Below are 16,218 nucleotides of genomic sequence, written 5' to 3' on the forward strand. Positions count from 1 at the left end.
TTAACTTGTTAGTCCAGTTTCAAGGTGAATGGATGTCCAGCAACTAAAACAAATGCCTCGTTACAATTACTGGTAATATGGTGTTCACATCTCCAAATACCGTTCCGTAGTAGTGAGTGCAGTGCCCTCTCCTCAGCCGACTCCGCAACTTCACAGATTCACGGCCATGGATCTCGCATCTCAGAGGTTCCAATAACTTGATTATGTCGCCTCCAGCTCGTAGGAGGCGTGAGCGGATCTGTCCCTGGTGCTCTCAGTCATTTTTCAAGGAAGATCACTTAGCAAGGCATATCCGACGGCATACGCGCGAACGGCCCTTTACATGCGACATATGCAAAAAGACTTTCACCCGCTAGTATGCAGGATACCAAACACCAAAATTGTGGCTCATATAGAAACGCTGACCTTTTAGTGACTCCCTCCTCCGTCACTCTAGATCCCATGGATCCCTCGATCCATTGCAGACGGAGCAGCAGGACTCATCGCGCATATTAAGTCGCATTGATCAGAATTCAATCCGGCGGGACCATGACCTTCCCACAATATCTATGGTAGATCCGCCACAGAGTTCTGTATCCTCAATGAATGCTCAACATGATGTCCAGCCTACTCAAGACAATCTATCATGTGCACCGCCGATTGAAACACCCGTGGCGCGAACGGCCACGTTGTATGAGACATTTCATCAACCGGAGCTATGGCCATTAACTAGAGAGCACTTAGGGGACTCTTCTGATCAGGCTAATTCTCAGTCATGTTTGCATCCCACTGAAAACTGGCCATTAGATTGGATATCACCGCCGTCAACCTGGTTAGCCGATAACGACTTCGACTTAGATGCACTGAATGCCTCTGTTATCGCATCCACCATGAACATCGAGGCACCACCTGTTGTACCGGTGGCAGAACCTTTTATGTTAACCCCTCGATCTTCAGAAGTGCTTGTTTCAGTCCCCGGAAGACAGGAAGATACCGTCCGGCGACGCTGGTTTACCTATATCGAAGGCGTTGGCACAGGCTACAATACACCAGCCAGCAAGCCCGAAAGGAATCACATAGACGAGACATATCGTGAAAACTTGGCCCAGCGTCTACAGCAACGTGTCCCCACAGATCCATTGCCATCAACTGACTTTTTGGTACGTCTTCCAGGTATCCCGTGGACTTTTAACCCTCGTGCTGACTTGGCCAGAATAAATGTATTCGGATGTACTTCACTCGATTTAATGAGATATATCCAATAATCCATCAACCGACATTTCGTCCTTCTGTCAAGAGGTCCCTACTTCTCATCTCCATATGCTCGATGGGGAGCCTCTTTCTGGGCTCAAGCAGTGCAACTCAGCAAGGAATCCACATATTTGAAACGCTTAATAAAGCTATACTTTCTTCGGTTCGTACTTGTCTCCAATAATACCCAATCAGCCCTTCACTAAGTTAAAAAGTGGGAAACATATCTAATCGGAGAAAAAAAATCTGAAGCAATCTCTATGGTGCAGGCTGCTTTGATTGGACAGACCTTTGGCATGCTGACAGGGGTAAGCAATTCCTCCTAAACTGTCATGCTGCACACACTGCTCACCCATTAAAGAGACCAAAAGACCTCTTGACCGTGCAAACCTTTCATGGAACAATAATTACTGTAAGCTCATCAGTCATTACTCTTACAGCAGATACTCAGAGGTTTAGTGGGGAGGGAGGAAATATTTCATGAATGAACGTCCCGCAATTGAATATATCAATATGGACGATCTTGAACGCGCACCCGAAAAGGCCTGGAGAGCTTGGTCACAGACAGAAGAGCAGATAAGGTCAGTTAAACTCTCGTATTCGATAACAATGCACTAAGGCTAGCTCTACGCAGATTATGGGCGGCCATCTCGTTATTGGATGCTGAATTTTCCGAGCTTTTCCTGGGTGAGCCGCTTCTCAGGCGTCGGACAACTGGTTTGGTCGCCGATGACGACCTTTGGCTAGCGCCAACCGTTCAGCAATGGTGCAAGATGGTCCGTTGCCGAACTGAGCAATCCCGCATAGTGATTGAGCCGTCCACACTCTCAATCGGATTTCGAGCATACGTTATTCTGGGGGATATTGGGTCGGCTATCTGCGATGCTAATGCGTTCGAGAGTAAGGCAGAACTGTTGGTGAAATTCCAACCTTCTCTAATCAAATTTTACGAGGACCACCTCCATCCACTCCAGCGTCCGGATCGTCACGTCGATAAATTTTGCTTACAGGCCCTTTGGCACGCCAACTTCCTCACTCTACTGGCCAGCCTTGATCGCCTAGAGAAGGCGCTCGGTCGTGAAGGATTTGATGAATCACAGCGACATGTTGAATACGCCAGAGATTGGGCCTGTTCGTCAGAAGGTTTACGATGTGCGATACATGCGGTCTTGATTCTCCACTTGCTGGAAAGGTTGCCAGTGGGAGTCGAGCCGGCTATTCACATCCCACGGGTGCTGTTTAGGGCTATGGTTGTCTGGTTTTGCTACATCAACTACGGTAAAGAAGAGTGGTGCGGTCTAAGGGTCGGTGATGTCGATGCCTTCCCCGAACTGACTCTCCTGAAAGTCAATTCTAGCAAGGTCCTCTTTGAGGCACAAAATCTGCAATACAAGAGACCAAGCCCAACAGAGTGCATAACCCTATGTCGCTTTGCAGATTTGTTGGGGCGGATTGGCCACTGGGGGCTGTCTCGCAAGCTGAGTGAGGTATGGGAAGTACTACTGCATGGAGCTTTGGAAACGAATTCTCTACAAACATCTGCCAATCACCGAGTTGTCTAAACAAGAAGTCATTGGCATATAAATGATTCTTTCCAGGAAAAGGTGCTGCGAGGGACGTTCCGATATTCGTCTAAATCCTGTAAGTTATGCTTGGAGCAGGGTGTATCGAAGTGATTCTTGCTAGAGATTTTGATCATGACCAAGTTGTTCGAGTGCCACTTTGGTAGATAATTAGCAGGACGAACGAGCAAGCGAGCCAGACAGGTTCCACAACTTTCAACATAGCCTTTCTCTGGGTGGGTGCGATCTGAAACTCTTTCCCCCGTCCCTGGGGATCCTTTGGTCGAAGGTAGATCGGTCAGCCCGTTTGGTGGCTGTTCCACGAAGCGCTCTTATATCTCCAGGCATAATGAGCGGTTTCAGACCATCCGCTCTAGCTCTACCAATCGATCCTGAATTTTTATAATCTTTGAGTATATGGGGTTTGTAGTCATCTAACTGATGTCCGGTACCTTTCAGCCTATGGACAAGCCAGGGTGCGTTCTGACACGCCAAGATGTCTCACCTCCTTACTCCGTCTCCTTAATATGCTCCATCGTCCTGTCACAGCAGTCGATCAAAATACTTGGCTTTGATATCTTGCATGAAGCAAGATCCATATTTCCTGAGGATTTTCGGGTAATATCCATCCACTAATTGCCTCTAGTCGCCGGCTATCCACTACCCCAACCGCTGCAGTTTCGGATGTAGCCCCAGAGCATGTCCAGGACCTCTAGACCGTAGGCTGCCTAGTCCAACATGCTAGTAGAATTTGCCCTCGGATTTATCATTTTCATAATGTCGTGATTGCGCCCAGGATATTGGCATCGGCCGTGGCACCGTACACAATACACCGCCAAGGCAAACAACGTGTTTGGCTGAGCTGCCCAGCGAGCTGGTTGTCGGACAATTGCATCTCGATGGGCCGCATGACGATCGCAAGAGCCCTTGATGAAACAGTAAAAGACCCTAGATAGATTTTTGAGTATATAAACTGATATCATTCCTCTCTTGCCGCCGCCCTCTTCGCTAGTCGATGCGGTCATTCAGTTCTGTCCTTCCTTACTTTCTTTTCACTTCCATTCATCATGTCCTTCCTTTTGTTGTTCCAGCTTTTAGCATTTCTAACCTTGGCTGCTGGCAAGCCAGTTTTCATTCCGAGACAGGTTCCGGAAATTCCGCGGGTCGGTCGCAGTCTGCAGCTTGTTGATATCAAGCTATCACCTTTAGGGAACACGACAGTAAAGGCTGAAGTCACAAATATAATGAATGAGAAGCTTCGTCTGGTGAGGAGCGGAAGTCTCTTCGATCCTCTTCCCACGAGGAAGCTTCATCTCACTGCAAAGGACCGTGAGTGGCAATTAATGAAGTCTATTAGGAAAGTCCCTGCGCAGATCTAACATATAGCATCAGGAAGCGCTCCCCCATTCACCGGCGTAGTGGTAGAATACATCACCAGCCATCTCTCCGACGATGGTTTTCTGGATCTTGCTCCCAAGCAAACAGTAGAAACCATTTTTAACGCTGCAGACTCCTACCAGCTGTCTCCGGGAACGGAATATTCAGCTATAGCGCAAGGGTCGATGGAGTACGCCTTGGGGAACAACACAAACCGCACCTCTGGCTTCTCCTCTTTCCCATACGTATCCAACACCATCCTCCTGACTACTCCCAAGACGCTCGAGAGCACCCTCTCCACGCGCTCAACGCTTATCTCCTGCACCGACGAGTACAACAAGATCGTGCAGGATGCCCTCGTCCGCACCGCGGAAATGGCCCGAGCAGCGGCCTCCGACGCCCGTAACAGCACCAGTTCCCTATTCCAAAAATACTTCATGACAAACAATCAAGAGGATCGTAACTCTGTGGCAGACCGCATGGAAGCCATCGCCACCGAGGCTACCACAAAGGGCAAGCTGTCCTACTTCTGTCAGCCTACGTCCGATGATTACTGTGCAAGCAACGTCGCCGCCATCACGTATCCGTCGTCGAGCAAGGTCGTGAACTGTCCAGGGTATTACCAGTCTGAAGCTGTGTCCGACATCTGCGGGTATCTGGATCAGGCGGCCATCAGCCTTCATGAGTTCACCCACGCTACGGCTGTTTATTCTCCGGGGACGGAGGATTTGGCGTATGGGGCTACGGCAGTCTTGGGTCTGAGTTCGTCGCAGGCGATGAACAACGCGGATTCGTTCGCTTATTATGCTTCTTGTATGTAAAGTGCTTGCACTTTTGTCTAATTTGTGTCGGTAAATGCTGACTGGGTCTATAGCTGTTTACCTTGGCTGTGGGGATGCTGATCCAGGGAACGATGACGGTAACAATAATGGTTCTGGCACTGGTAACGACAACGGCAGCGGAAATGGTAATGGAAATGGTAATGGGGACGGAAACAACAACGGCAATGGGGATGGGAATAGCAACGGAGACAGCGACGGTGGTGATGGTAACGGTACTGGCGATAACAACGGCAACAACCCCGGCGACATCAGCTCTCAGCTACCGCAGTGGCTCAAGGACTGGCTCTCACATCTCTGGGGAGCTGATAACGGCTCCAGCAACACAGACTCGTCGTTCGATAACTGGCTGCAAGGAGAGATCGACAAACAACAGGACCAAGGAAGTTCGGGTTCACAACAAGACGGAGGACCCATTACTATTACGATTCCGATTGGAGACACGCCTGCTGCAACACCTGCTCCAGCTCCTTGGGACCAGCCGTCTATATCTGGTCAGGGGACGGATGATGGCTTCATGGGTAGTCCGGGTGGCGATGATGGTTGTGACGATGGCGCATAATAAGGAACCTCGGCTATATACTCATCTAGAGAAGTATATAAAATAAACCTGGCAATAGTCGGTTTTTCTTGCCATTGTATATCTGAACAGGAGTACTGGTTAAGTAGGATTTTCCTTTTCCAGGTAGCTTTTGTCGACATCATCTGGTTAATATACCGAGCGATCAATTTGCCTCGGCTGATCACCAAGAGAACCGTGCCTCTGAACTCTCCTGGCAATCACTTAGATATCCAGATACCTTAGCTATGCCATTCCAATGCCTGTTGAAAGGAATTGTACTGTCTTTTATGGATACAGGTAGCTATCTAACTCTATAATCAAGGTTATAGTTGCCATTAATATGCTAGGTTTGTGCCTGGAAAAAGATGTTCCAGGCACTGGAAACTTTATGCAATTTAACTGATTTGTTCGAGTATGTCAACTTCAGTCCTTCCCAATAACAGTATCCGCTGATGCCTCGGAGACACTCCGATACTTGTCAGACTAACGTGGCGAATGATCGCTGTCCCAAAAATTGGTTCAGGGAATGTGGGGGAACCCTCGGCTGTCCTGATGATCGATATCCGAGGGGACATTCTGGCCATTCCAGTAGTTTCGCGATGAGGACTACCGATGGTAGAATAAAAGACCCCGGAGATAGATAGAAAATTACGCTGGAGAATGGGATGCACTCAAGCCGGGGGTTTTGTTCCGGGGCAAGGGGGTGCAGTGGTGCAACGCTTATACCTCGGGGATATCGAGCTTTCCCCGCATCCGGCCACTTTAATCTTCGACGCTCGTGTTTTCCTTCTTTTCTTTCTTCCTCCTCCTGACAAAGGTCCATAATCTTTCTTACTTCAGTCCTGTACACAACTATGGTCTTTACTCCCCCTAGCTACCTGGGCAAACTGCCCCCCGTCCCAGACAACATCCCTATCAGCGAGTTCATGCTGAACGATGCATATGGACGCCATCCTCTGCGCTCTTCGAGGGACCCCTACACGTGTGGTATCACTGGAAAGAGCTACTCGACTGCAGAGGTAGTGGACCGGGTCAATTGCTTGTCGCGCGCTCTCGCAAAGGAGTTCGGATGGGCCCCCAACGCGGGTACGGAATGGGATAAGACGTTGGCCATCTTCAGCTTGAACACCGTATGTCATGAAATTACCCGAAACCACAATACAGGATTTGCTCATCAATGTTCCTTTTCAGATCGATACTCTCCCCTTGTCATGGGCTGTTCACCAGCTGGGCGGACTGGTCACCCCGGCCAACGCTGCCTACTCCGCAGCAGAACTGAGACACCAGCTTAGCGACTCCGGCGCAAAAGCCCTCTTCACCTGTGTGCCTCTACTACCGACCGCGCTGGAGGCGGCGGCAATGGCCGGATTGCCGAAAAACCGTGTTTATCTGATCGATATGGCCCCCCAGATCATCGGAGGCGCTAAGGCCTCCGGGTACAAGACGCTCTCTCAGTTTGTGGATGAGGGCAAATCCCTCCCGCAGCTGGAGAAACTCAATTGGGGTCCAGGAGATGGTGCACGTCGGACCGCTTTTCTCTGTTATTCCAGTGGAACCTCCGGCTTACCTGTAAGTGAATTTAAGATTTCAGAAGAATGCGCACTGACTTCTGAATTCCAGAAAGGTGTTATGATCGCCCATCGGAATGTAATTGCTAACGTCTTGCAAATCGCAACATTTGAGAAGTCGTGGAGAACTTCTCTAGGCGCACCTGGCCAGACCTACACAGATGTCGCCCTGGGTCTTCTCCCACAGAGTCACATTTATGCCTTGGTCGTCATTTGCCATCTTGGAACATACCGCGGCGACCAGGTCGTTATTTTGCCTAAATTCGAGATCAAGTCGTACCTACAGGCAATTCAGGATTTCAAGATCGCATCTCTATACCTGGTCGGTGGCCCCTTCCGGGTGAAAATACCCCGTTGCTAATTCTCTCAGGTTCCCCCTATCATCATCAACATGCTGCGCAACCAGGACCTCTGCTCCAAGTATGACCTCAGCTCTGCTCGAACGCTATTTACTGGTGCAGCTCCCCTGGGCGAGGAAACCGCTGCCGACTTCCAGAAGATCTATCCCAATATGATCATCCGTCAGGGATATGGTGAGACTCCTGAGTAACACAACCTATTAAATGCTGACGACAATCCAGGCCTCACGGAAACGTGTACAGTGGTTTCTACAACCCATCCCTTCGACGTCTTCCTCGGCTCCTCTGGTTCGCTCGTTCCCGGATTCGAGGCCAAACTGGTCTCTCCGGAAGGAAAGGAGATCACCGAGTACGACACGCCCGGGGAACTTGTCGTCCGCAGTCCCAGTATCGTCCCCGGCTACTTGAATAATGAGAAAGCCAACAAGGAGACCTTCGAGGATGGATGGATGCGAACCGGAGACGAGGGTGTCGTCCGCGTCGGCCCCAAGGGCACTGAGCACATCTTCATTGTGGACCGTATCAAAGAATTGATCAAGGTCAAGGTGGGTAACTCCACTCTCCCAGCCGATGGCATTCCTCCGTGCTGACAGGATATTCCAGGGCATGCAAGTCGCGCCAGCCGAGCTCGAAGCTCACCTCCTCACCCACCCTGCGGTCGCCGATTGCGCTGTGATCGCGATCCCCGACGAGGCCGCTGGAGAAGTCCCCAAGGCCATCGTGGCCAAGTCCCCGTCGGCAGGTACGGATGATGAGGCCATTGCCAAGTCCATCCAGAAACACGTGCAAGACCACAAAGCTCGCCACAAATGGCTGAAGGGCGGAGTGCGGTTTGTCGATGCCGTCCCCAAGAGCCCTAGCGGCAAGATCCTCCGGCGTCTCCTCCGTGACCAGGAGAAGGAAGCCCGCAGACGGGCCGGAGTGAAGCTGTAGAAAGTGCCCTGGGAGGTGTATACAACGGTTACAGTGGATAGTACATAGAGTATCTAGACAGAACAGCGATCTATTAACAAAGTTGTATTTATCATGTACAGACGAAAGCGGTGTGCGTGTTTGCACTGTTTGATTGATGCGCGGGGAGAAATGAATTTCTAAGCGGGGGAAGGTTAGGATTTCTTGCGCTGAGAAATCCTCCTCCACGACGCTTCCCTCCATTCTCTGCCCTGCGACTTCTTTCGACCCTGCGCAGAGCTGAATAACGAGGTCCTCCCTTTTCCGATACCTTCAATCGTCGCCAGGACCATCTTCCCCCTTCGAACCTACCACCTACACATCCGATATGTCTTCTTCACAAGATCCTCGCCATGAAGGCGAAGACGACGCCTACGTGGAAGCCGATGAGGCCGAAGAAGTCTTTCAGCGCGATGAGGACCACCCGATGGAGTCTGACGGCGAAGAAGACCAAGAAATGACCTTCGAAGACCAAGAGATCACGTTGGAGAACGATTCTTCCGCCCATTTTGACCTCCACAACGACTCGGTCTTCTGCATTGCCCAACATCCCATTCACAACTCCATCGTCGTCACCGGCTCCGGCGACGACTCAGCCTACATTTTCGACTCCACCCCGCAGACCGAACGCCCTCTCCTGCCGCAGAGCTACGAGTCCGATCCGCAACCGAAACAGGAGCGCAAGTCCCTGGAGCCGCTCGCCAAACTCACCGGCCACACCGACACCGTCAACGCCGTCGCCTTTACAGAACCGAGGGGAGAGTACCTCGTGACGGCTGGTCTCGACGGCAAGCTGCGCGCCTGGCGCGACGCCTCCCCGCCGCAGACGGGCCAGAAGTGGGACTTTGTCGCTGAGGCGCAGGAAGTCGAGGAGATCAACTGGGTGGCAGTCTGTCCGAGCGGACCCAACGACGACGAGAAGCGCAACGTCGTCGCGCTGGGCGCCAACGATGGTAGCGCCTGGGTCTTCCGCATTGACCACACCGACTCCGCCGAGCCCATCAGCATCATCCAGACCTTCTTCCAGCACACCGCGTCCTGCACCGCCGGCGCCTGGTCCCCCGACGGGAACCTCCTCGCCACCGTCTCCGAGGACGGCAGCTTCTATGTCTACGACGTGTTCGGCGCCGCCGCTGCTGCCGGCATCTCCTACTCGGCCGGCACCAGCGCCGTCGTCGGCCTCACCGCCGAGGACCAGCGCTTCGCCGTCGACGGCGGGCTGTACTCCGTCGCTGTCGCGCCGTCCGGTGCGTTTGCGGCCGTCGGTGGCGCGGAGGGCCACATCAAGGTTGTAGGTCTGCCGCGTCTTGGGGGCGGGGGTGCGTCCGCCGCCAAGTCGAAGGCCGGGTCGCAGGCGTCGGCCGCGGGTACGCTTCTGGCGTCTCTGCAGGCGCAGTCGGACGGCATCGAGACGCTGACATTCTCGTCGCCGCCGCTGAATCTGCTCGCGGCTGGGTCCGTCGACGGCTCGATCGCCCTGTTTGACACCGCGCACCGGTTCGCCGTGCGTCGCCATATCCGCGAGGCGCATGAGGGCGCCGTTGTGAAGGTAGAGTTCCTGCAGAGTCGGGCGCCGACGACGCCGGCTGCTCGCCCGGGCCCAATTGCAGCCACCGCGGCGAACCAGGGCCGGTCGTACCTCCTTACGTCGGTTGGGATGGACGGTGTGGTCCGTCGGTGGGATGCCCGCGGTGGGACGGCCGCTGCCGCGCAGGGTCTGCTGAAGGAGTGGAAGGGACATCTGGGACTTATTGAGAATGCGGAGGGGGAGCAGTCCGGTGGGATCATGGGCTTTGTGCAGGGCTTTGAGGGCAAGCGGATCGTGACGGCCGGGGATGACGGCATTTCGTTGGTTTTTGAGGAGTAATGGATGGAGGGATTTTGTATATATGTTTTGAGGGGTGAGAAAATTGGATGGTATCATGACTATGGCATGGTTTGGTGCATATTTGGTCGGGTCGTCAGAATACAATGCGAATTTTAAAGAGATCAGAACACAGACTATGTACAACAGACAAATGAAAGATCCCAGGCGCCGTGTGCTGAACAGAGCCCATGGGCCCGTTCATTCGGAAACTGTCTTCATGAAACGCAGCCGCCTGCACGGCAGACCCATCACAATCACGTCTAGAAAGATGTCCAAAACCTACAGCACCCCGTCGTCTCTATCCTGTAGGGCCCGCATCGACTACCGGGACTGGTTCGGTCGATGCGGCTTCTCGGTATCACCCCGCCACTCGCCACATGGTGAACATATCATGAACCTTAGTGGTGGCTGTCGCCATGGTGGTGGTCGTCCTTGAGAAAGAAGTGCTCGTAGGCGCAGTAGCCGGCGAATGCGACGCTGGCGATGCCGAAGCCGGGGAAGAGGCACTTGAAGCGGTTGAAGCGACTGAAAGGGCCGGTGTATCGCCAGGCCTCACTGCGGGGGGCGTTAGCATGGGAATCTTGATTTGAGCAGGGAGAACGCATTGGAGGATCGTACTATCGAGCCCAGGGATCCCGCTTGGCCCAGACGGACCGGGGGGAAGCGGCGGCCTTGAATTCATTGATGTCGAAACCGGTCGGGTTGGTCATGGTGGCGAGGAGGACAATCCGTCGAGAGGTAGAGGGGGTAGAGAGGGAACGACGGGCGTGAATTGAGGGAGTGAGGAGTGAGGCGGAGAGAGGCAGTAGAAAACGGATGAAGTTCGAAGTCGAAGCTGGAGAGGAGGGCTTGGCGGCGCTAAACCGCTTACGGACCTCCCGTCCGCCTTCTTGTCTCGGACGTGCGCAGGATCGATTCTCAACCCTCATCCATCTCTTGAGTATTCAGATGCATGACCGACACCCCACGTAACACTCCATTCACCACACCATGCCACCTCCTGTCGGCAGATACGGGCCTACCGGCCTGGGCGCCCCCTACGCTCATTTGCAACAGGCCCATCTCCAACAACAGCAACAGCCCCAACATCATCCCCATGCCCAGTCGGCCAACACTGCGCTCCCGCCGCCCTCCCTTGGCGGACATCCAGGTTTCGCCGCCGGTAACCCCAACACCAATATCAACCCCTTCACGCTATCCGGAACGGGGATCGCGAACGGCATGTCAGTCGCTGCCTTTGGAGGCGATGGTGGAGGCACTGGTCTTGCCAGTCATGCCGCTCAGATGGGTTTCGCGAGGGGGGCTCAGATGCAGCAACAGCAATTGCACCAGGCCCATGACGGCCGCCTGGCCCTCGAGACTAAAGCCGGCGCGGTGAAGACGCGGATACGGGACGTATGGAAGCATAATCTGGCTCAGGAAATGGCGGTCCTGAGACAGCTGGTGGAGAAGTATCCCTACATCAGCATGGTGAGCTTCAGTCATCGGGGATAGACGTTTCCCACGCCATTCAGGTTGTTTTTTGTGGAATGGACTAACGATCCCTCAGGATACCGAGTTTCCGGGCATCGTCGCTCGCCCCATTGGCGCCTTTACGAATAAAGCAGACTACCACTACCAGACCCTCCGATGTAACGTCGACCTGTTGAAGATGATCCAGCTCGGCATCACCCTGTTCTCCCCCGAAGGCGAAGTCCCTCCCCCTAATGCCACCGATGCGAATGGACAACCCCTTGGAAACAGCCTGGTGCCCGCACCCTGCACGTGGCAGTTCAACTTCCGGTTCTCCTTGGAGGACGACATGTACGCACAAGAGTCCACAGCCATGCTGGCGAAGGCCGGGATTGATTTCGCCATGCACGAGAAGAATGGAATTGACCCGTTCGAGTTCGGTGCCCTGTTGATCAGTTCGGGTCTCGTCCTCCTCGATGACGTCCACTGGGTGTCGTTCCATTCGGGCTACGATTTCGGCTACCTGATGAAGATCATGCTCTGCCAGCCTCTCCCGGAGAACGAGGAGGAGTTCCACAAGCTCCTCAACATCTTCTTCCCGTCGTTATACGATATCAAGTACCTGATGAAGCATGCGGGTCGGAATCAAGCAGTCAACGATTCGCCTCTGACGCCGGCGGCTGCGCAGATCCTGGCTAACCTGGGACAAAAGTCGGGATTGCAAGATATTGCGGACGAGCTTGGCGTCAAGCGTGTTGGGATCGCCCATCAAGCGGGGTCTGACTCGCTTGTCACGGGCGAGATCTACTGGAAGATGCGACAGCTGGTCTTCAACGGGGCCATCGACGAGGCCAAATACTCTGGGCAGATCTGGGGGTTGAACGGCCAAATGCCGGCGTTGCTGTATTCGATGCAGCCTCACCAAACCCCCAATCTCAACGGTGCGACCATCTATTCGGCCACCGGCACGCCCAGTACGCCCAATGCCGTCCACTCAGTAACGGGCAGCCATACTCCCCAGCATGCGTTGACCCCCGGAGGCACCGGCGGCGTGCTAGGACAGTTCCAGGTTGCCAAGTCATAGTCATCTACCACCGGTGTTCGATACGGTTGTTGGAGTCCTGGTAGGCTTGTTTGTCGAATCTTCTTTCCCTGTCTTGTCCCCGTCGGTTGTATAGTCTCCTTCCCTTGAATGGGCGTTCTCTGATGAATGTACAAGGCCCCCTCTTGGTGCCCTGCGTTTCGTCTTTTCTCGGTCTCTCGCTTTGCAGCGGCGGTTTCTTTTTTTCTTTTGGTAGGGGGGATTGGGGGATCGATACGATATGACGTATGTACATAGCATGGTTTCTCTTGCTGCATTTCTTTGCTGTTCTGGTTTGTCGCCTGAAATCCGTGCCATCGCTTGGAGGCGGGTGTTTGCGCAGGGTGTATGGTGTTTTCTACGGCTGGAATCTGATTTTCTCTTCAAACCAACGGCGGCCGATTCAGGCTGGATCTATCTCTGCACCGTACTGGCAGTCAATTGTCTTGCAGCCGACTTCGGCTCTGTGAGTGTTGTCGTAATAGAAGCACGTAACGATCATCCTAATCGCCCTCCGGATGATCGATGAGACCCAAGCTACCGTGATCCAGGTAAAGACATCCGACCACCCTTACCCCGCCATCTCCTCCATCCCGATCCCCGCGTCTCGGTCCTTTTTGCAAGGCCGTTGGAGCGGGTTTGCATTTCCCGATCGGGATGGAGGGATGCCCGCAGCCACGCTAGTCCCCCTTTGGCAGCAGGATGCGACGGGCTTATCGCGTTATCGACCATCACTGGTGGCAGCTGCTTGCGAGAAGCTGCACGATGCATCCTATAAACAGGGGGCTTCTCGCTGAAGAGCCGTGTCTGCAATCAGAATTATCAGGTTATTTCACTGCTGTGATCAGAAGGGTACTACTTCCAATCTGTGGCCATATCTATCCATAGTGCCATCACGAACTACAAGCCGCACGATATATACTTCCGTAACCAGCCAACATGGTCCTCGACCGTCTCCAACAGTTGACCCATCAGGTCAACGCAACAGCTCCTCCTCCTCACCCGTTTGACCCTCTGTCGACGTCCGAAATCGAAGCTGTTGTCGCACTCATCCGGAAGGAATATGGAAATGTCAACTTCAACGCCGTCAGTCTCTATGAGCCCCGAAAGGCGGAGATGATGGCATGGCTCGCAGACCCGGAGACTGCGCCCCGTCCTGCGCGTAAGGCTGATGTGGTGGCCATCGCTCCGGGTGGCAAGGTGCACGATGGAATCGTCGACCTTGACCAGAAGAAGATCATCCAGTGGCAGCACACGCCTGGTGTGCAGCCTCTGATCACCATGGAGGACCTCCAGGAAGTTGAACACATTGTTCGCAAGGACCCCAAGGTGATTGAGCAATGTGAGATTATCGGTATCCCCAAAGAAGATATGCACAAGGTGTACTGTGACCGTAAGTATTCCTAGGACATCGAAGACCTGGAACTCGACCAACGTGACTGACGAAATGTAGCCTGGACCATTGGATACGACGAGCGGTTTGGAACGGATGTTCGCTTGCAGCAGGCGCTCATGTACTACCGTCCTCATGTCGACGACTCCCAGTACACCTTCCCCCTGGACTTTTGCCCGATTTACAATGCCGAGACGAAGCAGATCATTCACATCGATATCCCACCGGTGCGACGACCCCTCAGCAAAGCTGCTCCTAACAACTACCACCCCGAGTCCGTTGAGAAGGAGGGCGGCTATAGAAATGACCTGAAGCCCATCAATATCACCCAGCCAGAGGGAGTTTCCTTCAAGATGGACGGGCGTATCATCGACTGGCAAAACTGGAACATCCACGTTGGCTTCAACTACCGCGAGGGTATCGTGCTTAACAACATCACCTACAACGACAAGGGCAATGTTCGCCCGGTATTCTATCGACTTTCTCTGGCCGAGATGGTGGTACCCTACGGAAACCCGGAACATCCCCACCAGCGCAAGCATGCGTTTGATCTGGGCGAGTACGGCGGAGGTTACATGACCAACAGTTTGTCTCTCGGCTGTGACTGCAAGGGGGCTATCCACTACATGGATGCTGCATTTGTCAACCGTGCCGGTGCCAGTACCATCGTGAAGAACGCGATCTGCATCCACGAAGAAGATGCCGGTATCCTCTACAAGCACACAGACTTCCGTGATGAATCCATCATTGTGACTCGCGGCCGCAAGCTGGTCATTTCTCATATCTTCACGGCTGCGAACTACGAGTACTGCGTGTACTGGATCTTCCACCAGGATGGCACTGTGCAGCTCGACATCAAGTTGACCGGTATCCTGAACACCTATGCCATGAATCCCGGCGAGGATACCAAGGGATGGGGCACTGAAGTCTACCCCGGTGTCAACGCGCACAACCACCAGCACTTGTTCTGTCTTCGTGTGGATCCCAACATTGATGGCCCCAGCAACACTGTCTTCCAGGTTGACGCGGTTCGTGGCCCTGGAGAAGTCGGCAGCGCCGAGAACAAGTACGGAAATGCCTTCTACGCCAAGAAGACAAAGTATACCACCCCGTTGGAGGCCATGTCCGACTATGACGGCTTCACCGGAAGGACCTGGGAAATGGCCAACACCAACAAGCTCAACCCTTACAGCAAGAAGCCGGTGTGCTACAAGCTCGTCAGCCGTGAGGTTCCGCCGCTTCTCCCAAAGGAGGGTGGTTTGGTGTGGAAGCGTGCTGGTTTCGCCAGGCATGCTGTCCATGTGACCAAATGTGAGTTGCCCCATATATGGCATTTATGAGATTCGTCCTGATAGGTTTACCATTTAGACTCCGACGACCAACTCCATCCTGCTGGCCGCCACGTTCCTCAGACTTCTGGCGAACCTTCCCAGGGCCTGCCTGCCTGGATTGAAGCGGATCCTAACTGCTCGATTGACAACGAGGACGTTGTCCTCTGGCACACTTTTGGCCTGACACATTTCCCCTCCCCCGAGGACTATCCGATCATGCCTGCAGAGCCAATGACGCTTCTTTTGCGGCCCCGCAACTTCTTCACTCGCAATCCGGTCTTGGACGTGCCGCCTAGCTATGCTCGCACACCATCCCAGATCGCCTCGGGGGCTAATGCCTGCGCCTGCAAGAAGGGCGACGGGTCGAGCGTTTTGGCTTGACTTCTCTTGTTTGCTTGTTTCGAGTTGTTTGCTTATTTGAGGCTTGATACGGTTATACGGGCGTTGCACTTGCATGGATGTGTACATAGTTATGACTTGCATTGGAAATTCATCATGGTAGCCAGTTTGATATATGCTTAATCTGTCATGACCATCAAAACGATCTGATAGATAACACCTTGTAGTGAGGATAAACATCGTGGGGTTTCCCGGGCGGTGAGCAGCGGCCGTTTGTTTTCTGCCCCGAAAAAACAGTCGCCGCCCG

The 16,218-nt window shown here is 53.5% G+C and overlaps 8 protein-coding genes across 8 annotated transcripts; 7 read left to right on the plus strand and 1 right to left on the minus strand.

Moving 5' to 3' along the window:
* The first annotated feature begins 1,314 nt into the window (after positions 1-1,314).
* BDV59DRAFT_175554 (uncharacterized protein) lies at positions 1,315-2,981 on the plus strand. The gene is made up of 5 exons (XM_073689275.1): positions 1,315-1,393; positions 1,446-1,538; positions 1,592-1,642; positions 1,690-1,811; positions 1,865-2,981. Exons 2-5 carry the CDS (start codon positions 1,491-1,493, stop codon positions 2,790-2,792), a joined length of 1,149 nt encoding a protein of 382 aa, XP_073549246.1. The 5' UTR covers positions 1,315-1,393; positions 1,446-1,490; the 3' UTR covers positions 2,793-2,981.
* An 834-nt stretch (positions 2,982-3,815) lies between these two features.
* BDV59DRAFT_175558 (Deuterolysin metalloprotease family-domain-containing protein) lies at positions 3,816-5,644 on the plus strand. Its single transcript, XM_073689276.1, has 3 exons — positions 3,816-4,121; positions 4,185-4,982; positions 5,044-5,644. The coding sequence occupies exons 1-3, from the start codon at positions 3,860-3,862 to the stop codon at positions 5,568-5,570; spliced, it is 1,587 nt and encodes a 528-aa protein (XP_073549247.1). The 5' UTR covers positions 3,816-3,859; the 3' UTR covers positions 5,571-5,644.
* A 703-nt stretch (positions 5,645-6,347) lies between these two features.
* BDV59DRAFT_175561 (acyl--CoA ligase) lies at positions 6,348-8,498 on the plus strand. Its single transcript, XM_073689277.1, has 6 exons — positions 6,348-6,700; positions 6,762-7,139; positions 7,191-7,460; positions 7,509-7,671; positions 7,720-8,042; positions 8,101-8,498. Exons 1-6 carry the CDS (start codon positions 6,425-6,427, stop codon positions 8,428-8,430), a joined length of 1,740 nt encoding a protein of 579 aa, XP_073549248.1. The 5' UTR covers positions 6,348-6,424; the 3' UTR covers positions 8,431-8,498.
* A 124-nt stretch (positions 8,499-8,622) lies between these two features.
* Positions 8,623-10,551, plus strand: BDV59DRAFT_207105 (WD40 repeat domain-containing protein). The gene has a single exon (XM_073694934.1). The coding sequence runs from the start codon at positions 8,777-8,779 to the stop codon at positions 10,313-10,315; it is 1,539 nt and encodes a 512-aa protein (XP_073549249.1). The 5' UTR covers positions 8,623-8,776; the 3' UTR covers positions 10,316-10,551.
* BDV59DRAFT_175564 (NADH dehydrogenase [ubiquinone] 1 beta subcomplex subunit 3) lies at positions 10,411-11,232 on the minus strand. The gene is made up of 2 exons (XM_073689278.1): positions 10,934-11,232; positions 10,411-10,870 (listed from the first exon to the last, which is right to left on the minus strand). Exons 1-2 carry the CDS (start codon positions 11,023-11,025, stop codon positions 10,714-10,716), a joined length of 249 nt encoding a protein of 82 aa, XP_073549250.1. The 5' UTR covers positions 11,026-11,232; the 3' UTR covers positions 10,411-10,713.
* Positions 11,233-11,244: 12 nt separating this feature from the next.
* On the plus strand, positions 11,245-13,412 carry BDV59DRAFT_175566 (CCR4-NOT core DEDD family RNase subunit POP2). Its single transcript, XM_073689279.1, has 2 exons — positions 11,245-11,790; positions 11,870-13,412. The coding sequence occupies exons 1-2, from the start codon at positions 11,306-11,308 to the stop codon at positions 12,849-12,851; spliced, it is 1,467 nt and encodes a 488-aa protein (XP_073549251.1). The 5' UTR covers positions 11,245-11,305; the 3' UTR covers positions 12,852-13,412.
* BDV59DRAFT_11952 (uncharacterized protein) lies at positions 12,971-13,412 on the plus strand. Its single transcript, XM_073686765.1, has one exon. It carries the CDS (start codon positions 13,090-13,092, stop codon positions 13,375-13,377), a length of 288 nt encoding a protein of 95 aa, XP_073549252.1. The 5' UTR covers positions 12,971-13,089; the 3' UTR covers positions 13,378-13,412.
* Positions 13,413-13,617: 205 nt separating this feature from the next.
* BDV59DRAFT_175568 (peroxisomal copper amine oxidase) lies at positions 13,618-16,129 on the plus strand. The gene is made up of 2 exons (XM_073689280.1): positions 13,618-14,241; positions 14,302-16,129. Exons 1-2 carry the CDS (start codon positions 13,788-13,790, stop codon positions 15,579-15,581), a joined length of 1,734 nt encoding a protein of 577 aa, XP_073549253.1. The 5' UTR covers positions 13,618-13,787; the 3' UTR covers positions 15,582-16,129.
* Positions 16,130-16,218: the final 89 nt, after the last annotated feature.

The sequence above is a fragment of the Aspergillus ambiguus genome (assembly GCF_047715705.1).
Source record: "Aspergillus ambiguus strain CBS 117.58 unplaced genomic scaffold BDV59scaffold_10, whole genome shotgun sequence".
In the NCBI taxonomy this organism is placed as follows: domain Eukaryota; kingdom Fungi; phylum Ascomycota; class Eurotiomycetes; order Eurotiales; family Aspergillaceae; genus Aspergillus; species Aspergillus ambiguus.